Source organism: Lycium ferocissimum, chromosome 4, assembly GCF_029784015.1.
Source record: "Lycium ferocissimum isolate CSIRO_LF1 chromosome 4, AGI_CSIRO_Lferr_CH_V1, whole genome shotgun sequence".
Classification (NCBI taxonomy): domain Eukaryota; kingdom Viridiplantae; phylum Streptophyta; class Magnoliopsida; order Solanales; family Solanaceae; genus Lycium; species Lycium ferocissimum.
In genome coordinates, this window is record NC_081345.1 from 45,521,315 (window position 1) to 45,543,752 (window position 22,438).

At 36.4% G+C, this 22,438-nt stretch overlaps 2 protein-coding genes across 3 annotated transcripts in view; both read right to left on the minus strand.

The window, feature by feature from the left end:
- The window catches only part of LOC132053274 (gamma-glutamyl hydrolase 2-like), a 54,998-nt gene extending 32,924 nt beyond the window's left edge, over positions 1–22,074 (minus strand). The window contains exons 1-10 of one of the 2 annotated variants that reach the window (XM_059445229.1): positions 21,724–22,074; positions 14,959–15,045; positions 14,578–14,667; positions 14,106–14,200; positions 13,283–13,343; positions 12,394–12,483; positions 12,203–12,265; positions 11,967–12,055; positions 11,428–11,520; positions 11,248–11,342 (exon numbers count right to left, since the gene is read on the minus strand). In XM_059445229.1, coding sequence (XP_059301212.1) covers positions 11,285–11,342; positions 11,428–11,520; positions 11,967–12,055; positions 12,203–12,265; positions 12,394–12,483; positions 13,283–13,343; positions 14,106–14,200; positions 14,578–14,667; positions 14,959–15,045; positions 21,724–21,999 — 1,002 coding nt within the window. In that variant the 5' untranslated portion in view covers positions 22,000–22,074 and the 3' untranslated portion in view covers positions 11,248–11,284. Of the gene's footprint in view, positions 1–11,217; positions 11,343–11,427; positions 11,521–11,966; positions 12,056–12,202; positions 12,266–12,393; positions 12,484–13,282; positions 13,344–14,105; positions 14,201–14,577; positions 14,668–14,958; positions 15,046–21,723 lie in introns of those variants that run through there. The other variant, XM_059445228.1, reaches the window with a different exon arrangement.
- LOC132053270 (uncharacterized) lies at positions 1,965–8,977 on the minus strand. The gene is made up of 8 exons (XM_059445225.1): positions 8,833–8,977; positions 6,374–6,429; positions 6,163–6,287; positions 5,030–5,189; positions 4,442–4,830; positions 3,839–4,312; positions 3,172–3,286; positions 1,965–2,401 (listed from the first exon to the last, which is right to left on the minus strand). The coding sequence occupies exons 1-8, from the start codon at positions 8,899–8,901 to the stop codon at positions 2,263–2,265; spliced, it is 1,527 nt and encodes a 508-aa protein (XP_059301208.1). The 5' UTR covers positions 8,902–8,977; the 3' UTR covers positions 1,965–2,262.
- Positions 22,075–22,438: the final 364 nt, after the last annotated feature.

A 22,438-nucleotide genomic window follows, 5' to 3' on the forward strand; every position in this document is an offset into this window, starting at 1 on the left:
ATCTATCAAATTTTATTTAAAAGAAATAAAATTTTAATCAAGGAAAAAAAAAAATTAAGAAAAAAAAAAGGGCCGTTCACGCGCCTAATAAAAAGATTTTTCCAATGGGTCGTATGTTTATACAATCCTCGGTAGGTATCCCGAGAGGAAAATGTCGCAAAGTTTTTCTATGACTTTTGCCTTAAATAAAAGATCATTTATTTTTATACTTATCGGTGGTTTTTCAAAAAAAAAATTTGTTTGTTTTGGTTTTTTCATCTCCAGGAAGCGCTCCCTATCAAGAATTTTTTATACTCAGGGCTCAAGCCTGAGACCTCTGGTAGGGAGGAGCAGCCCCATTCATTACCAATTCGTTTGGTTTTATTGATTAAAAATTCTTGAAAAGTATCAAATGTTGAAAAGTAATTTTAAGTGTTGTAGTTAATATAATAAATGAGCAACGTAGTTGGATAGACATATTGAACCGAATAATTTTATTCTTTATTAAAGTAACGGAAAAGGCTCATAGATACCCCTAACCTATTGAAAAAGGCTCATAAATACCCCTAACCTATTGAAAAAGGCTCATAAATATCCTCCTTCCACTTTTTGATCTAAAAATACCCTTTCATCCACCTTTTAGATCTAAAAATACCCTTACGGTTTGTTTTTGGCTCAAATATACCCTTCAAATTGATTTTAACTATTTTGTTCTTGAAAAGTGTCAAAAGTTGAAAAGTAATTTTTAAGTGTTGTAGCACGCTCATATAATATAATAAACACACATTGGTCTCTTCTATTTATAAATCAAAGTTTTTCAACTATGAATCAAGTCTAGAGGTGAAAAAAAAAGATATTGTGAAAATTCAGAGTAATTCTTCAATATGAAGATGCTACTGTACGCTGCCTTAGATCTTGAGCAGGACTTCAGATTTCACTTTACAAGAGCATTTAAATATTTTTATTCCCGAATGACATGGCTTTATCAATTTATCGAAGACAAATTAGAAAATGTCTTTTTTAAAAGAGTTAAATTTGATTTACAGGGTATTTTTAATAAAAGGTGGATGGAAGGGTTTTTTAAAAAGTACATTTACATAATTGAAAAAAGATAATTTAAAAAGTACATTTACATGAAAAAGAGAACGATGGAAATGGAATTGAGAAAGTTAGGAGTTTTGTCTTAGAAAGGATATTGCTGAGATTAGAAAAAGTGTCAGCAATAAAATGAATTAAAAAAATAAATTGGTGAAACTAAACGTGTTTAAGCTAAAACCCCATAAATTGTGAGAGATCTAGGCTTTTGGATTTATAAGCATTTTTTCTATGAGAACTTTTTATTGATATTGCTATGAAGAGTACCTTTGGTGTTAGTCAAGTTAATTTGATATATCTAAACAACTTTATGTGTTATTGGTGCACAGAGTTGAACTAAAAGATAGTAGCATGCGATAAACAAACAAAGATCATGATTCCAATCGCAAAAGTTTCTTCAAGTAAATGTTATGTGTTAAATATCATGTGATAATTCAATCCGTCCAACTTTAAGTCATTGCTGTTGTGAATAGAGGAATAATACATTCAAGAAGGAAAGAAAAGTTGCTACTTTCGGTTTCTCTCTCCCTCTGTTCTTGCCACTTTATTTCGTCACACTGTTTGATTTGATATCAACTTCTCCAATAATTTCTTACAATAATTGGATAGAAATATGCACCACTTCTATTTGCAAACACCTCTTTCCTAGGACCTTGCTAGCTCCCAAAACCTCACATTTGCAAGAGTACTCTTGCTAGATTTTTTTTTTTCTTCTAATTCGTTTTAGTTATTTTTTTATTGGAGAATTGAGTAACTTGTTGAGCAACTTCAGTCTAGACATTGAACTTGCAAATTGATAATCAACTTCTTGGGGGTTATGTCTAGGTTCATATGATTTATGAGATTTAAAAATGACGAGTTTTGAAATTCTTGATGACCGAACAGCAAAATTATCAATATCAAGCTTCAATTAACAGTAACTGAAGACATCACCTCTTAGTTTATACAAGAATTGCTGTGTTTGGGCACAGAATGTAATGGAAAGAAGAGACGCCTGTTATCGACTATGTATCACATTAAGAAAAATCTGCAACTTTACAAACAGTGGAGATCACAAATCATGCTGAAACATGCTACGCTTACAAGAAAATGATCCAAACTGTACCCGAACAAAACCATGCATACGCGAATCAGTCTAAGGTCAAGGCATTGGCTAACCTAAACTGGTAACTTTTAAAAGTCACATCTCTAAGCCTTCTTCTTAAAGAATGACATGATATTCCCTTGCTTAGGATCCTTAATTCCTGCTTTCTTGTTTCCTGCTTTACCGGCTTGATTTGTAGGTGCAGTACTTCCAAACGCCGGTGACTTCTTAGCCATAGGTGGTCTGAAATAAACAAGTCAAGTAAATATACAGTGCGACAGTTAACAAAGTAACTTTAAGATATTGGTAACAACCAGAAAGGAAGTCAAAAAAAGGATGATGACTAGGAAAAGGCTCAATAATGAAGAAGGTAGTAATTACGACTGAAGTTGCACTTTAATAGAGGTAATTTTTCATCAAACCTAGAGGGTGATGGAGCCTATTTTCTACAGATTCAATCAAACCTAAAATTTTGACATGGAACATAGCAAATATTATATTCTGGACCTATAATCTTAAAAGTACAATGAATTTAGTACTAAGAAAATTTAAGGCTGAACCCAATAAGTTCAAATTTTGAATTTGCCTCTGATCAAACCATTGGCCAACTTATTCTAAAATATCTGGAATTCCTCTGCAGACCCATTTCACTCATAGCTGCTAAGGCTACAACAGTAGCGTCGTCTACTTGTTCAACATTTGTACATAAAAGGTAACAGTAACCATGTCTCAACCTTATCTTAGCTGAAAAATGTAGGAAAGTTTTATATGTTTGGCTAATTAGCCTTAATGCTTTACAAGCCTCTCTAATATCTCATACTTTCAATTAGATGTCATTAATGTCATTTCTTTTAGGCCAAATACATAAACGGCACCTTAAACTTGCCAATTTTTTTTACTTACACCTTTTTTGACCTTTCTTTTAACATATTAGGACTCGGAATGTCCAACATAGGAACAACCATGTGTACTATAGTAACATCAATAAAATGACTGAACATGAATCTGTTCACCTGTCACCAGTACTATTAACTGGTTTGTTGTCAGCTTTCTTCGTTGTATCATTGTTGTTTGTATTACTGCCAGCCTTTGTTTCTGTATCTTCACCCTCCCAAACAACCTCGGTCACTGGGGAGTGAAAGTAAACGAATCAATGCAGGGAAGAAAATCATTTAGGCAGTTATACTAGCTCATTAAAGCATAAAATCTGGTTTCTCTTGATCAGTAATGAAATTAGTAGAGAGATCATCATATCTATGTGAAAGGATATGAACAAGCATATTATGAAATAAGTCAATATGGATCAAAAAATAAAAACTCCTCAAATGATAAAACAGGATCTGACAAACTATCAACGCAATTTCTCGGATGAGTCAGCTACTCAGCTCATTAAAAATTGATCTTTTATTTACTAGGAGCTCTCTTAAGACTGCCCTAAAGGGCCTGAAAAGCAGCAATCAGAGGGGTCATGACTATACATAAGTTTTTCTTGAAGAATCATAGAAATACATTATTAGATGCCTTTATTTTTCTTTACCTTATAGACCATAGAATAAGACATGCATAGTGAGAAAGGTCAACTTTCACTTTTAACTTTCTTCCCTCCATTGCAATGACCTTAACCCATGTCTCAAATTGTTATACTCACTTTAGACAATTACATTTCATCATAAGACATACCTTCTCTTCCACGTTCATCAATTCGTGTCTTCATTACTTTTCTCCTTTTAGGGGAAATTGGAGCAGCATCAGCCACTTCATCCTTTACAGCTGCTTTCTTATGACTGGCATGTTCAGAGACAATCTCTGAAGAGTACGCCTTAGACTTCTTCGGTTCGCTGGTAGGTAAAGGTTCTCTTTCTTGTTCATGACTCTTGCTTCCTGCCTCCTTTTCCTTCTTGACTTCCTGCTTTTCCAGTTCTGGAGTATTAGGAATTTGTTTTGATCCTAAAATAGATTTCCGCTTTGGAGGATCAGGTGATGCTAGGTTGATAGCGTCCTCAAGTTCATCTTCTTCATCCGAATAATCGAAAATTACCCTCCTCTTTCTATTCCCCTCACCATTTGATGATCTCCTGATGTTGACTTGTTGTTCGTCATCATCACTGATCCTATCTTCTGCTCTTTCTGGAGCACATACTTGAGCCGCACTACCTGAGTAAACATTAGTTACGAAGGAAAAAGAAGTGATCAGTCAAGGACAAGTACAATGCATAATCCAAGACTGAAAAACAAAACATAATACAACTTCAATGACGAGACCAAACAGCCAAAGGGACAAACCAACAGGATTTGGTGTGGCATCACTGGTAGCAGCTGGAACATTATCGACTTTTGGCTTTGTAGGTACACGACCCCACATATTAGCCAATGCCCCTCCATTTTTAGCAGAACTTTTGTCAGACTGAACTGCCTTCTTAGCAGCCGGAAGTTGAGCAACTTTGTGTTTATCTGCAACAATCTTCTTATCCTCTCCAGGACCTGATGTGCCACGACTCTCACTGGCACTAGGGCTTGGTAGTTGAACCTTTTTCTGCTCAGGTTTCACTTGAGCAGTAGAGTTACTTTTACTAAGTCCTAATGCTTCACTTTTCACCTGAGGAACAGTACTAGTGCTTGGAATTGTTCCTCCACCGTTACGCTTGACGAACGGATTTGAAACTCCACAAAACCTATAATAGCAGTGAGCATTAGAAAGTGAACCAACACCACCCAGCACATGAGCATTTCATAACATGGATTAACTAACCACTTTTGAAATAATGAATGCTTCTCAACTAATGATTTGCACATCAGGTGTGAGAAAAAAGATGTTCACTCCAGTGCAGATAAAGGCTTAAATTTGAAGACTATGAAATATAAGTCCCATACCTATTATCAAGCAAACAATTATCAACTGAGCGGGGCTGCCTAAAGAGCTCTTCGGCCTGGACAAATTCAGCATTCCAGAGGGCCACTGGATCCTTCGGGATGCAAGCTTGCACACTATATACCTGGACTGAGCAATCTTCTGAAAACTCTTTCTTGGCTTCTGCATAGAAATAGCCGCTTGAGTTTTGATAATAGTTGCAACAACAGAACCAAACCGCATGAAGAAAAAGTAGGAATACATAAAACTTTACTTCTGGCATTTCTCCATTAAAATGACACACTCATAAAACCCTTAAAGCAAAGATAAAATGGCATTTCTATCATTCTAGCTTTATTCAGCCAAAGTCAACTTCTCAAAAGCGGATGAGGATAACAACCTTATGTAACAAACAATCATCTTAATGCATTCTTCATCAAAATTGATATATTCAACCGGTATTTGATGCCATGAAATTGGAAATAATGTGCTGGATCAAGGGCATCTATCTAGTGATTTTTCTAACTGATCAAAAAGAAACCTTGTAGTCTCAAATTATTTATCTTTGTTATTAGGTTCTTGCAGGATCAATAGACTCAAAGCTACTTAGGGCTCTAGATGTATCAGAATGCTGATATTCTCATTAGCATGAGCTGAAACCAAGTACGAAGCTTCTCAATGTCAAATATTTCTTTCACTGTAACTAATCAAGGTGAATAAGAACGCGGTTATATTAAAGAGAAATCTTAGCTTGCATGTAATGTTACATGAGCTATGTTTCTCTATGGGGAAAACCTTATTTAATTAAAATAACTAACAGAGATTTTTAGTATGAAACAGAGAAGGCACCGAGAAGATACATATTAGTCTTTAGACATATGGCAAAACAATGAAGCAACTAACGGGAATTTTGTTCAGTTGTCAGCCCCCAATACTGGCTTGAGAAAGTTTTGAAGTTGATAGATGAGGAACATCCTCCATATGATTCCAACTACAGTGCTAAAATGGTCAGAGAGTGACAATAATAATAAAAGATCAGAAAAGGGGGCACTGAGTTCAGCCCACTCCAATGCAAAATGATATTAAGGATAGATATGATAGTAATAATGTAATGCACCATAGATCTTACGCCCGGTCAAGTAAAAGGATATCGAACCTGCGAGTTTAGGAGTAGAGACAAGTCTTATATGGTAGGTTGAAGGGCTATCTCTCATCCAGCCAGACAAGCTATAGACCACCTCAAGACCATCCCCATGCTTTTCAACAAATTCCTGAAGCAGCCTGTTGTAAACAAGCAACTAGCCTTATCATTACCAGAGGGACAAACCAAAACATACTTTACAGAAGAATTCATTAAAAACTGTCACCTCTTTGCAGAATCTGATGACACCAAAAAATTTCGACTCAGCCATTTGTATGAAACCTGCAGCCCAGTAAATATAGAACTTAAGATGATTACTCTATCTTGTTACCCCCCCCCCCCCCCCCACACACACACACGGGTTGGGTAACTAGTAAAAAGGGGATAAAGACCCAAAAACCAAGTCTTGGCTTAGAATTCTTTATTTTTGTGTGTGACTGTGTGTGCATGTTACGAGGCATGGAAATTTTACTTTGACGACTAATTGAATAAAGACGTAATTAAAAGAAACTCTCATTCCCATATTATATAATGATCTGCAATTCACGTACTGAGAGTGACATCTTACCCCCCCCCCCCCCCCCCCCAAAAAAAACACACACGATGCAGCTGCTAAGACGAAGGCAAAGATGCAGATATCCTGAGCTGGCAGAAGTGGTTAGAGCATAGGTAAGCTAGATTAATTTGTTATAGTTAGTTAGGATTGTAACTGACATTCTGAGGTTAGTTACAATCCTAGTTGAGCAACTCCATTTCATTTCAATCTGTATATACACAATTATAACAGGTACATTCGGCATTCATTGAATGAACTGCAACTTCTCTCTCTCATCTTTGAACTCTCTTCTTCTACAGCTAGAATTCTTGAATTCATTTCCTGATCTAGCTTCCCTCTTCCTCGAGCTATAGCTCGGGATTTCTCATTCATTTGTTGTCTGCAACAGCGCCCCCCCCCCCCCCCACCCCCAAAAAAAAAAAAAAATAATAATAAGGGGAAAGTGAAGTGCCAAGAATTGCTTTCGTTCCCTCTGAAATTCTACAACTAATGCAAAAATTAAAACTTTCTGAACCAAACAAACTGCTTTTGTTGATAAATGAAAAGTCGCTTCTTCTTTTTTCAAAATTAGCCAGCAGAAAACTTTCTGAACTAAAACAACTAAGCTTTGTACATCAATGATATGGCATCTTTCTAATGTTTTTTAGCGAAATTATCAAAAGCAAGGAGCTGATAGAATCAATTATCACCTTCTGTTGGTCAATTTTAAGGCAATTAGAAATATAATAATTGCAACCAGAAAACTTTCTGAACTAAAACAACTGAGCTTTGTAAATCAATGAAAAACATCTTTGTAATTCTTTTTTTCTTTTAGTGAAGTTAACAAAATTAAGGAGCTGATAGGATCAAAAATAGCTTCAATAGGTCAATTACTATGGCAATTAGAAATATAACAATTGAAACCTTATCTTAAATCACCGTAATGATAGTATAACAGTAGGGAAATTTTCTAAACTAAAACAACCAAGCTTTGTATTCAGTGAAAGATGGCATCTTTCTAATGTTTTATAGCGGAAGTATCAAAAGTAAGGAGCTGATGGAACCAAAACACCTTCAATAGGTCAATTATAATGGAAGTTAGAAATACAACAACTGAAACCTCATCTTAAATTACCGACATGATAGTTTAACAATCAAGAAGGGAAACTTTCAACTAAACAACCATGCTTTCTAAATCAAACGAAAAAAATAGCATCTTTTTAATTCTTCTTTCAGTAAAATTAACAAAAGTTAGGAGCTGATGGAATCAAAAATCACCTTCAATAGGTCAACTATTATGACAACTAGAAATACAACAGTTGAAAACATTTACGCCACGTAGCCCATACTTTGAGTCCGTTACCCAATATAGCTCATATTTGTGTATAAACACCTTTTATACACTATTATACACTTTATACAAGGTTGATACATTATGTATAATGCTTTCCTAAAGGTTTCAATTTTCTGAATTTGCCAGTTTTGGCAGAGATATACTTTTGGCCTAAGTTGCTATATCTATGATTTAATGTTGTATAACATTGTATATTATTGTATATTGGGCTGCGTGGCGTAATAATTTATGTTGGGCTGTATATTTTTGAAAATTTCCCTAAAAAAAGCATCTTTTTTATTCTTTTTAAGTGAAATTAACAAAATTAAGGAGCTGATAGAATCAAAAATCACCTTGTTGTAATTAGAAATACAAGTAGTAAACATAATCGTAATTTACCGAAATGACAGTTTAACAGTCAACAAGGAAAATTCCTAAACTAAAACAGCCAAGCTTTATAAATCAATGAAAGATAGCATTTTTCAATTATTTTTTTAGTGAAATTATCAAAAGGAACTTATGGAATAAAAAATCACATTCAATAAGTCAATTATACTTTCTAAAACAATAAAAAAAAATATCATCTTTTAGATTCTATTTTACTGAACTTAAAACAACTATACTTTCTAAAACAATAAAAAAAAATAGGATCTTTTTTATTGTTTCTTAGTGAAATTAACAAAATTAAGGAGCTGATGGAATCAAATATGTCATCTTCAATACTCCAATTATTCTGACAATTAGAAATAAACTTTATATATTAAATTACCGTTATCATAGTTTAACAGTAAAAAAAATAAAAAAATAAAAAGATTACCACTTGAAGTTTGTCTGATACGAGAGCTTGAATCTCATCGACGATGCCTAGGGTTTCAATATCCGCCATTTTCGGGTATGTAAGAAACGGGTCGGGTCGGGTCAAAATTGCAGGGAAGAAAGAGTATCCAAAATTTCCCCCGTAAAGGGCAAGCGATTTCCCGCCATTGTACAAAGGAATTAGGGGTTTATATGATTTGAGCATTGGGAACTCACGTGCGGTTCACGTGCTTAGAGATAGTTCAAAAATGAATGTTTTTTATGAGAATTTTGGCGAATAGAAGAAAATGATTTTTTCAGATCTTTTCGTGTGTTTTTTTTAGATTTCTTATATGTAAAAAATGAAATCTCTTATAAAAAAGTCATAAAACTAAAAAAAAAAAAAGGTTTGTAAAGGTCAAACAATCACTTCTCCCAGTTTTTTATGGAATTTTAAGTTACTCCTTCCGTCCCGTCCCCAATATGACACCTTTTCGAGATTCATAAAAAGAAAAATCTTTTGATCGTAATTTTTTCATATATCTTTTAAATATTTTGAATTGTCAATTATGGTGATTTATAGTACTTTTTATGTAGTTTGAAAACATGTAGATTATTTTTTACAAAACTTAAAGATTGTATGTCCGAATTAACGGTTAAAATAAAAAAGTTTGACTTTTGAAATCCAAATTGTATCACGTAAATTGGGACAGAGAGAATATATGTTTTGACCTTGTAAAAAGTATTTATCCAACCAACCAGCTTAGGTAATTTCAGGTAACTCTATTTAATGGTGTTGATGGATAATCTAGTATAAATGGTAAATAATAGATCTTTTTTGTTACGCAGGAGGAAAGGAAAATGAAATAATGAACATCGAGAGATTAATGATATTTTTCAAAATTAAAAGTATAGCGAAGTATACGAAATTGCAATTGTATTGAAAAAATATTACCCAAGTCAAACTTGTCAAAAATTTACCCTGTGGGCGTGGACATAAATGTTAAGAGTTTTTCAGTATAGTCTAAAAGTAGCTACGAGTGAACACAACCCAGCCGAATTGAATACAACGGAGTGCACTATACGGCAAGGAATAAATAGCTACAAGCCGTAATTAGCTAGCTAAGGATTGTTAGGAGCGTTCAAACTATAACTGTTTCTGTAAGTTTTTTTAAATATTATCGGAATCTATAATTGTATGCTTGAAATCTTTTTGGTGACCTACCAAACGGCTGAAGTGCACAACTATTTGGGGATCACCATTTAAGTGTCATACCCGTAGTGCGTAAAACTTTGCAAGTCTATCACTTTGAAATAACTTCAGACATGCGGTGTTTAACAAAAAATCTGAAGTTTCACATGGCTAAAATTCAATCATTTTCCACTTTAGTTAAGGTACATATAAGCCTCCTCTCACTGAAGTTCAAGCACATGTAGCATTTTTGCTAGAAGCTCATGTAAATATTAGTGAAGTCCAGCCATGTAAATATTAGTGAAGTTTAGCCTTTTCGGCCCAAAATGTTTAATATATGAAACTTCTGACACCAACAACAAAGATTCCCAGTGAAACCCCACAATGCGGGGTGCAAGAGGGTGAAGTGTACGTAGACTTTACCACTATCTTGGAAGGTAGAAATGTTGTTTCCGAAAAACCCTCGGCTCAAGAGAAAGCTTTACAAAAAAGGTTATATAGCGACAAGCAAGAAAGCTTTACAAAAAAGGTTATATAGCGACAAGCAAATCAAAGCAGAATGAAAATGAAAATAACGAGAGCGAAAAAGCCATGAAAAAGCAATATGAAAAAAGGCAGTAGCTATCACAGATAAGTAAAGATAAAAAGCATGATATAGCATTATGAAAAAGGTAGTAACTACAATTGATATACATAAAACTTCTGACACCGCATGTTTGAAACTGTTCTGAAGTGGTAGACGTCCAAACAAATAAAAATACAAATAAAAAAATGGATACAGATTAAATGACGGTGTGCAAATAGTGTATCCGTGAAATTTTACCATGCCACACTGTTGTCTGAGAAAAACAACATTGATCAACGTTGAAAGTACGTGGTCGTAGGAAACAATATTATTAATGATGGTTGAATGTTATCAGTATGATTTGTCTTCTTTCTAGTACAAAAGATTCTTTCACAAGTTACAGAAATTTGTAATTACATCCCACCAAACACGATACAAGCTTAAAGTACTACTACAGAGACTTGTGGGTTTCAGTGAGTCCATGGTGATTTGGACTCAAAAGATTCCATAAACATGAAGGCAAGCCTTGTGCCCAATTCAGATCATGCAAATTGTATACAATCATCATACAAGTAGTCTAAAGTTATTCATTTTCCGGGGGGTCGCTGGAGAATGAAGACAAGCCCAAATTGTGAATGACATTCACCAATGCAACTCTCTTCATCTATGATATTTGAGACAAGCAATTGGTCAATGCCTTTCCAGTTCACTTGCCATCTACAAAGAGCTCAAGGTGGGACGCGGAGTGAATAGGTAGACCTCCTCAAAACTCCCCCTACATTACACGGGCATGAGAATCTTGAATTTCGTCCTGCTAATTCTCAAGATTATCAACCAGTAAGTGGGTGCTGTGGACTTACCGAACCTTCCCAGCATAAGAGGGACTGTAATTGTAGATGAGGTTGTCAAGCACTTTGCTGTTCGCCGGCTTATTAGAAGATTTTCTAGCTTCACTGCAATTTACAAAGAAAAATAAACAAACAAATAGAAGGGGCAAAACAGTAATTAGCTAATAATTCTGCGTAAACGTAAAAGGAAGTTTTGTGCACCAAAAGTAAGAATTCGAGTCAATTTATTTCAAATAACCTGTGAAGTGTGACGTCATATTTCTACATGAAGAAAGAGGTTGCCTGATTGTTACACTTCCCTAACATAAATCTAACACATTATAGGACGATCACCTTATAACTTCCCATCAGAAAAGCAAGAGCTTTCTGCAACATGTATTGCAGTTTCATTTTGTAAACAAGTTGGCATAAAAAATCATCCCAAAAATAAAATGTTTAAAATTGGAAAGCATTTTCCTGCCTTGCAATTGTGTGTGAGGTCTGAACTCTGAACTAATTCCAAGATCCCCCACCCCTACGGGACAAGAACACTGAGAAGACAAGGCCAATACCTGACAAAATAGTTGGCAACATGTTGAGTTACTTGGATTGCATCCTCGGTATGTGGAATCTGTGATGAGCCCCACTCGAAAACATTTTTCTGCAATGACATGAGGAACTAATGCAGTTAAATTTCAATCTTCAGATGGAAAATGGCGCCAAAGAGTTTGAATTATAGCATTGAGTTCAACCATTCCCTTAAAGGGAATAGCTATGAAGACCAGATAACAATATCCAAAGACAGTACCTCTGGGTGCCACTGGAGTGCAGTTATGGGATAGGTTTGTGCTTGAACACTAGAGACATAGACCTGAATCAATTTTTTAAACAAATCAGAAACAAAAAGGTTCAGCTAGTTTATACTAAACCCCCGTACAATTTGGTGAGATTCTCACAGATATTCTGGAGGGAGTTAAGGGGATAAAATACATCTTGTACCTTGTTTTTCTTATCAACACTAGTTGTCAATACCCTGAAAAAGCTGCACAAATCTTTATTTGCTTGAAGCCTTTCTGGTGATATACCAAACTGTAGCATGAGAGAACAATTATTCAGCCTCATCACAGCATTCCGAAAAATAGATAAAACCGAAAGCCAAATGGTAATATCTAGCATATATAAATCCATTCTAAGATTAGCATGAACCATTCGTTTGAAAGTTCTCTCCCCGTCATTGCACGAATTACATAGGCTTTGTATGCTGTGACCACTAATCACTGGAAGGATGATTTGACCTACAACCATACGACCTTAACCTATGAAAAAGGCTCTTAATAACCATAAGGGTGGTTCTCTGGCATAATGAGCATACACTACCTACAAATCAGGATAAAGTATTTGTCTGACCTAATAGCAACAAAGTCCAGTTCATCTTCAAGTAAGGTTACTAATGATGACAAATACTCATTAGGAATATGAATTATGTTGTCCTAAGAAACTGCAGTAGAGCTGCAGACAACAGCTTGAATAAATCCTGCAGGTAATGAAACAGATATAGATATAATCCCAAGGCAGGTAAGCCAACAAAGATGCCCAATTATTGGTTGTGAAACCAAAGAATCCTGGCATTTCTAAACGTTTCCGACCTGATACAAGTCCTATTAGACAGAAAACGACGCAAAGTAGCTGGAATACTTTTCCTATAGAGTACCATTCAGGAGCGATCATGATCTCAGAAAGTACAAGGAGTATCATCGTGAAGTCATTACAAATTCACAATCTCCACCAGGAAAAGAGGAAAAGACGGTAAATCTTGTATTGGCCACAAATAATTTACAAAACGGAATAGCTACAAAAGGGAAAGAAAAACCTATCACGTGAAACGCACACGATGATTTTGCATCACAATGCAATGTGTAGTCATCTTCTTTAGCAACTCAGGGGAAAACCTGCAGAAAAATTTGATAGCCAATTGTCTATTGTCAAAATTAGAATTTACCACAGACCCCTTTGCACATTATAAAACTGTTAACATAGTAGTCAAATAATATAAATGTTCAATTTACATGAGTGACGACATGCATTTCTTTATTTATTTGCAAATGTGGGTTGTGACAGTTCAATCAGAATGCAGGCAGAACAATAAAAGACAATGCCTTCCCCACTACGCTCATAACTTTGCTACATGAACTCGGTTATAGATACGTATCCCATATGGGTGGGTGTAAGTATCCGATATTATAACATTCCGTTTCTTGCTAAGCTCTGGTGTATTCATATCTCACTAAGTGTTCACATGCAAGTCCACACCAGTTCAAAACTGGTACTCCATGTATAATAGCTCATAATACTACCAGTTACTTTTTCCGGTCGTTTCAGAATCACAGGGTGCAAGAAAATATTGACACTTATTATGTGACAATTAATACCACAGAAAAAAGAAAAAGGATTATACGAACCCTTCGAATTTTCAAAATCTGAAAACATACACACACACTATTTATTATTTTCCGTCAATCAGGCACTTGAAATTGAAGTATCTTTTAAAATCTAGCATTAAAGCCTTTAAATTAGGGTAATCTGGGATTTACCCAAGTGGAACGAAAATGGAGGAAGAAATATGATAAGGAAGAAAGAGAGAGCAAGAGAAGAGAAGGAAAAAAGAAAATAATAGTCGACAACATGAAAGGGCATTAAAAGGAAATTTATACCTTCCAAAAACTGTTCCTTCAAATTTTATATTTTCTACAAATTGTAATGTAGACGCTTGATGCGACGCACTGAATTCCTCGAGAATGTTATTGTCCTATTACATCCAAAGAAACATGTTAGAATCAACTCATGAGAAAAGAAGAAAATACGAGTGAAGCATTGAGCGGAGTTGAGTTATAATCTATACCAAAAAAATTAGCATCTTTATAACCTATTCATAAAGATATTTGAGTTTCTTGGATATATTAAGACCGCACAAGCATTAGGAGCTTAAACATTATCTGAAATGTATAAGCTCTTTTTGACTTCCCATAGAAATCTTATACCTCGTTAAATCGCTAGTCCAGATAATTTCACATGAAGTGTCTATAGCACGAATTATGTTGTGTTAAACAGTTCCAACTTCTCAGTTTAAGTGCCTACTGATAAACTTAAAAGTACCAACTCTATCTTCCCATACGCCTTCATTACCTTGGAGATGATCATTGTTAAAAGTTCAAAACCCAAGCAGATGGCAAGAAGAGGAAAATGCTCGCCTGCATCATTCTTCTCCAGAACTTTCTGCAATATCAGGAAAAAGCTTACAATCACTGTACGACAATGTTGATACAAACACCTTCGAACTAAACAAAAACAACCCTTAAGACGATGGTAATTAGCAGAAACTGTATGTGAATTAAAGAATAAAAGCTCGTAGATATCCTATTCAAAGTAAAAACTAGGGAATTTGTTTGTGTCAAGCTTTTGGTCCAGGTATCCTGCAGGTCCGCATACAGGGTTTTTTCAAGTGAAGAAAAAAATGCAGCAGTGGTGACATAATTAGAGGCAAGTGTACAAGCAGGAGAAAGTTACCTTGAATATTCCTTTAACAACTTCAAAGTAGAGACCATCCTTGACCCGCCCTCCAGTGAAGATAACACCACTGACTAGATTAAGTTTCTGTACACAGACATTGAATTAACATATGTCAAACTGCAAATGCAAAGATGACAGATAATACAATGCTTTTGCCAAGTCTTTATGATAGCGTTCTTTAGATCTTCATGCTAATATGTACACAACCATCATTTAGATATACACAATAAAATGTTAATGAAGGTGAAAGACTGGGAGGACACTAAAGGTAATCTTGTTATTTAAAAACACAAGAAATAGCTTCCCAATTGGACATTGGGCCTAACTCATCCCCAAAAACTAGCTCATAAGGGGAGGATTCCCCAAGACCATTTAAGGAGGACCACAATAACACTCCCCGCACGCCCAAGATTGGACAACTGGAGCATCGATAACTTAACACGGAGATCCAACATTGAGAAACATAACAACAGAGATCAATGGGTTTGACTTGATACCATGTGAAGAAATGAACCTTGGGCCTAACACAGCCCAAAAAGTTACCTCATGAGTGGGGATTGCCCAAGACCATATAAGGAGGATCACAACCCATTCCCTTAACCATGTAAGGATGGTAAGCTTTTAGATGAGATAGTCACACACTTCAACATGGTATGAGAGCAGACAAATGTCCTAGATTCGAGTCTTCCAACCACCAATTATAAAATAAAAAATATAGACATGTTTGGCCTATAAAGAGTCAGGCCGTACGTGAGAGGGCATGTTAAAGACATAATTAAGTAAATAAAAGTGTGTGCTTTTAGATAAGATGGTGACACACTTCGACGATAAGGAACTAAGTAGTTTTAGAAACTTGTGAGAAGGCCAATCAGTCAGCCAAACCAACTATGCTTCAAAACACAACTAGTTGACATCGAATATACAAACTCTTTGTATCCATTCACTGTCGTCAGACCAATTTCATACTATAGCAGACGTGGCTGTTCAGATGATTCATCATTAGAATATTTTACTCAGTTGCAACTTGCAACCCTTTTCCTTTTTTTTTCTTTAACCTGTAGTAGTGTCCTGGCCAACTAGCGCGCCGAGTGAGAATGAATTCCGTATAGAAGAGTCAAGATCAGACTCCCAAATGGAATGTTTAACCATTTATCCTGGATCGACCAAATAAGTACGGAAACTGTAACCTGTGAAAACATGAAAACCATGACTTGTTTGAATAACCTTGGTACTTGCATCTCTGCACAGGTAGAAGAACCCCGTCCACCAAGACTTAGGCAAATGGAATTAAATTCTACTTATTTATCCATAAACTTGTGAAAACATCATTGAATTACGGCTTAACTAGATCAATGAAATACTAAATGAAAAGGGATGAAGGGAGGTAGTATTTACTTTACCTAAAATTCAGGAGGCTCGGCATATACAAGGGGAATAACTCTAGCACCGCCATTTCAGCGAAATTAAATTGTTACCATAGACGTTAATCAGGGTCTAAGATTCTTTTTGTTCTTCAATTCTTTTGGGGAATTATTTATTATTCTGCTGCGTGTATCCCGAATCATATCACTATGTCTCAACCTTAAACTAGTTAAATCAGCTCCAAGAATCCTTTGTATCCATTCCCTCTATTAGACCCATTTCATACTAGACGCGGATGTTCAAACAGTTCATCATAGTCAGACTATTTTTACTTAGCTGCAACTTTACTTATTTAACAGTAGACTTGTGAAAAGATCAATCAGTCAATCAATCAACTATTCCTAAATCCCAAACTTGTTGTGACCAGCTATATGAATCCTATGTATCAATTCCCTCTATTCAGACTCATATACCTGATGCTGATGTATAAAATCGATTTTCCAAAAATACTAGCCCTCTGTCCCAATTTTTTTTTTTCTGAAATTGAAAAGCTAAAGCCCTCTGTCCCAATTTATATGTCGTTCTTTATTTTTTAGCCCGTCCAAAAACAAATGACACATTTCTATATTTAGTACTTCCGCCGTCCCATTTAACTGTTGCTTTAGATCAAAATAATTGTCACTTTAGGAATTCGACTCTAAAGTTGGCAATTATTTCCAACTGTACACTTACATTAAAGTAGTACTCCCTGTGTCCCAATTTATGCGATACACTTTCCTCTTTAGTCTGTCCCAAAAAGAATGATACATTTCCTTACTTGACAACAATTTAACTTTAAACTTTACCTTTTACGCTTAACGAGGATCTATAACCACCCAAATATCTTTGGCTTATTTTAGACCACAAAATTCAAAAGTCTTCCTTTATTTCTTAAACCCCGTGGCTAGTCAAACTATATCACATACATTGGGACGGAGGGATTAATTCTTTTTAATACTACTCAATTCTCAAAAAGCATCTAATAAATAGGGGTACCATTGTAAACTATACATTGTTTTTCTTAATTGCCGTGAAAAGAGCTAAAGCGACAGTTAAAATGGAATGAAAAGAGTAACAATTTAACTTGAACTTCACATTTTACTCTTAAGGAGATACTTATAGCCACACAAATATGTATGGTAGTTTTGGAATTAAGTTTCAAAAGTTGTTTTTTCAATTAATTCTATGCTCAGTCAAACACCATTACATAAATTGGGACGGAGGGAGTAGTAAGTAAGGCTGAATTAAACTGAAGAGGTAAATTATTTACTTGATTGAAAATTTCATACGAATACACTAGCTCCACTTGATTCAGACCCATTTCATACTAGAAGGTAATACTAAGTAAAGCTGAATTAAAGCAAGGAAGTATAATATTTACTTGATTGAGAATTTCCGGAATAAGAGGAATAACTCTAGCACCAGCCATTTCAGCAAATTTGGCTTAAGAAGCAGCGATGTATGAACCACCTACCTGCCTACCCCTGCCTATCCACCACCCTACCCCCACCCCACCAGGGGCGGAGCCAGTAAGGGATGAACCCCCTCGACGAAAAATTACACTGTATATACAAAGTGAAAATTATTTTTTATGTATATATAATAGATACTGAACCCACTTGACTTCTTCGTTTGTCTACTTCATTATATTTTTTGAACCCCCTTAATTAAAATCCTGGCTCTGCCACTGCACCCCAACCCAACCCCCCCAACCCCAACCCAAACCCAACCCCCACCCCAATCCCCCACCACCCCGCCCCCACCATCAAAAGTTGCACTCGATATTCAAAAACCTCGATAAAAATTCTCGCTTTGAATATGCAAATGCTCTTAAAACCTATGTTGCTCGGACTCGGTGTATATAATACGGGTACGGATCCCAGGTTGATTCGGCATAATCTAAATTTTAAGATTCGGGTACGGATCCGTGTGCCGATTATATTTTTCGGCTAAAATAATTCAAAATTATAAGAAAAATAACTAAACTATGCCTAGAAATAAAAAACAAAAATAATTTTTTATAGTCCATGGATTTGGTCAAAGTATCCAATGTCGTTTGACCAGATCCGACACGAATCCATCAAAAGTCGGTGTCGTGTCGTGTCGAACACGGGTAAAAAGAAAAGTGAAGTGGTCCGAGCAACATAGCTTAAAACAACGTTTTCCGACTTGCGTACCAAACACAAGAAAATGAGTAGGAAAATCACTTATTTTCCTAGAAAATATTTTCTTGGAAAACATTTTCCGTCATATCAAACACACCAGCTCCACCCTATGCTAAAATTGAATTTCCATATTACTAAGTAAAGCTGAATTAAAGGGAAAGGAAGAGGTATAATATTTACTTGATTGAGAATTTCAGGAGGCTCAGTATATACAAGAGGAATAACTCTAGCACCAGCCATTTCAGCAAACTTGACGTAAGAAGCAGCAATGTAAGAGACATCACTGGCATTATTTAGGCGGCCTGAAGCTCCGTCACCGGGATGACTAACAATTCCGATGACCGGCCGCTAATTAAGTGTAGGATCAGTCGCAGGACAGGTAGGGATATTCAATTGGGATTTTACAGTAGTAGCCATTAATTGGATGAGAATTGTGAAAAGGGCAATACAAAAATGGGTCCCCATTTGGATTGATACAGTATGATGAATGATGAAATTGGAGGGGAATTGGTTTTCTCCTGGTTTTTGAATATTGAATACGAAAGTTAGTTAGGATGATAGAATCTATGTTGTTAGGATGATAGAATCTATGTTAACCACCTAACTACCTACCCACCACCCCCACCCGCCCCTACCCCAAACCCCACCCACCCCAACTCTACCCCTTACCCCCCCCCCCCCCCCCCCGCACCGCCAGAAGTTAGCACTCTATATTCAAAAACTTCACTTTGAATATGCAAATGCACTTAAAATGACGTTTTCCAACTTACATACCAAACACAAGAAAATGAGTGGGAAAACATTTTCTGTCAATACCAAACACACCCAGGGTCTAAAGTAAAGCTGAATTAAAGGGAGGAAGTATAGTATTTACTTGATTGAGAACTTCAGGAGGCTCAGTATATACAAGAGGAATAACTCTAGCACCAGCCATTTCAGCAAACTTGACATAAGAAGCAGCAATGTAAGAGACATCACTGGCGTTATTGAGGCAACCAGAAGCTCCGTCACCGGGATGACTAACAATTCCGATGACCGGCCGATAATTAAGTGAAGAATCAGTCGCAGGACAGGTAGGGAAATTCAATTGGGATTTTACAGTAGTAGCCATTAATTAGATGAGAATTGTAAAAAAGGAAATCCAAAAGTAGGTCCCCATTTGGATTGATACAGTATGATGAATGATGAAACTGAAGGAGAATTGGTTTTCTCCTGGTTTTTGAGTATTGAATACGAAGATTAGTTAGGATGATAGAATCTGCAGGGTCAACTATGTGAAATGAGCTTGTACCACCTACCTGCCTACCCACCACCCTACCCCCTACACCACCCCACCTCCCACCCCACTCCCCAACCCCATCTACCCCCCACCCCCACCCCCGCCTAAACCCATACCCCAACTCTACCCCTAACCCCGCCCCACCACCAGAAGTTGCACTCTGTATTCAAAAACCTCATAGTGTTTTGCTTTGAATATGCAAATGCTCTTACAACGAGATTTTCCAACTTGCGTACCAAACACAAGAAAATGAGTAGGAAAATCACTTATTTTCCTAGAAAATATTTTCTTGGAAAACATTTTCTGTCATATCAAACACACCAGCTCCACCCTATGCTAAAATTGAATTTCCATATTACTAGGTAAGGCTGAATTAAAGGGAAAGGAAGAGGTATAATATTTACTTGATTGAGAATCTCAGGAGGCTCAGTATATCTAAGAGGAATAACTCTAGCACCAGCCATTTCAGCAAACTTGACATAAGAAGCAGCAATGTAAGAGACATCACTAGCATTATTGAGGCAACCGGAAGCTCCATCACCGCGATGACTAACAATCCCGATGACCGGCCGGTAATTAAGTGGAGGATCCGTTGCAGGACAGGTAAGGAAATTCAATTGGGATTCAATTGTGAAAAAGGAAATCCAAAAGTAGGTCCCCATTTGGATTGATACCGTATGGTGAATGATGAAACTGGAGGAGAATTGGTTTTCTCCTGGTTTTTGAGAATCTATAGGGTCAACGGATGTGAAATGAGCTTCTCTATGTTAATCACCTACCTGCCTACCCACCACCCTACACCCCACCCCTAACCACCACCTACCCCACCCCTAGCCACCACCTACCTCCCACCCCTAGCCACCACCATACCCCCACCCTAAGCCTCCCCCCCACCCATCATACCCCAAACCCCACCTACCCCCACGCCGCCTCAACCCATACCCCAACCCCTCCACGACCCTACCCCCGCCCCACTCCCCAACCAAATCAATACTCCCGCCCCATCCCTACCCCAATTCCACCAACCCCCAATCCCCCACCACCAAAAGTTGCACTCTGTATTAAAAAACCCATAGTGTTTTGCTTCGAATATGCAAATGCTCTTAAAATGACATTTTCCAACTTACATACCAAACACAAGGAAATGAGTAGAAAAATTACTTACTTTCCTAGAAAAAAAAATCTTGGAAAACATTTTCCGTCATACCAAGGGTCTAATCAAAAGCTAATGGGTCGTCCGAATTCATACATAATACAAAGTAAAGTTGAATTAAAGGGGTGAAGTATAATATTTTACGTGATTGAGAACTTCAGGAGGCTCAGTATATACAATCGGAATAACTATAGCACCAGCCATTTCAGCAAACTTGACATAAGAAGCAGCTATGTAAGAGACATCACTAGCGTTATTGAGGCGGCCTGAAGCTCCGTCACCAGGATGACTAACAATTCCGATGACCGGCCGATAATTAAGTGTAGGATCGATCACAAAACAGCTAGGGAAATTCAATTGGGATTTTACAGCATTGAATAAGAAAGTTAGTTAGGATTATAGAATCTACATTAACCACCTAACTACCTACCCACCCCACCCCCAAATCCCCACACACCCCCTACCCCAAATCCCACTCACCCCCACCCTGACCTACACCTCAACTACCCCCTCACCCCAACTCTACCCCTACCCCCTCCCTGCCACCAGAAGGTGCACTCTATATTCAAAAACTTCACTTTGAATATGCAAATGCTCTTAAAATGACATTTTCCAACTTCCTACCAAACACGAGAAAATGAGTAGGAAAGTCACTTATTTTCCTAGAAAAAAAAATATTTTCTTGGAAAACATTTTCCATCAATACCAAACACACTCAGGGTCTAAAGTAAAGCTGAATTAAAGCAAGAAAGTATAATATTTACTTGATTGAGAACTTCAGGAGGCTCAGTATATACAAGTGGAATAACTCTAGCACCAGCCATTTCAGCTAACTTGACATAAGAAGCAGCTATGTAAGAGACATCACTAGCATTATTCAGGCGGCCTGAAGCTCCATCACCAGGATGACTAACAATTCCAATGACCGGAAGATAATTAAGTGTAGGATCAGTTCCAGGACATATGGGCTGGGGTTTTACAGTAGTAGCCATTAATTGGATGAGAATTGTGAAAAAGGGAATACAAAAATAGGTTCCCATTTGGATTGATGAAATTGGAGGAGAATTGATTTTTTTCTCCTCCAGTTGGAATTTGGTCTTTGAGTATTGAATAGGAAAGTTAGGCTGATAAAATACTATTAAAATCTGATAAAATGACAAAAAAAGGGGCCATGTGATACCCGGATTAAGTTATTCCCGAATTATAGTCCTGAAATTATAGTTTCAGAATTAATTTATTTCATTTGGGAGATGGGATAAAATAGTACCGAGTTTGATAAGATAAGATGGGTCATTTAAGATTAAGTTTGGGATAAAATTTATAATTTGTTTGGTTGAAGGTATAAATTTATCTCTTCGGCCGAATAAAATATACTCCCTCTGTTTCAATTTATATGAACCTATTTCCTTTTTAGGTTCCTACGCCAAAACGAATGATCTCTTTCCTAATTTAAACAAATTCACTTTATGAAATGATTTA

Bases quoted from the DNA above. Each gene is read 5' to 3' on its own strand.
- LOC132053270 (XM_059445225.1), bottom strand. From the start codon at position 8,901: ATGGCGGATATTGAAACCCTAGGCATCGTCGATGAGATTCAAGCTCTC. The intron at 4,831-5,029 runs GTATGGGACTTA...CTGCTATTATAG, and splicing joins AATTGTTTGCTTGATAATAG to GTTTTGTGGAGTTTCAAATC. The intron at 2,402-3,171 runs GTGAACAGATTC...TGTTTATTTCAG, and splicing joins GTTAATAGTACTGGTGACAG to ACCACCTATGGCTAAGAAGT.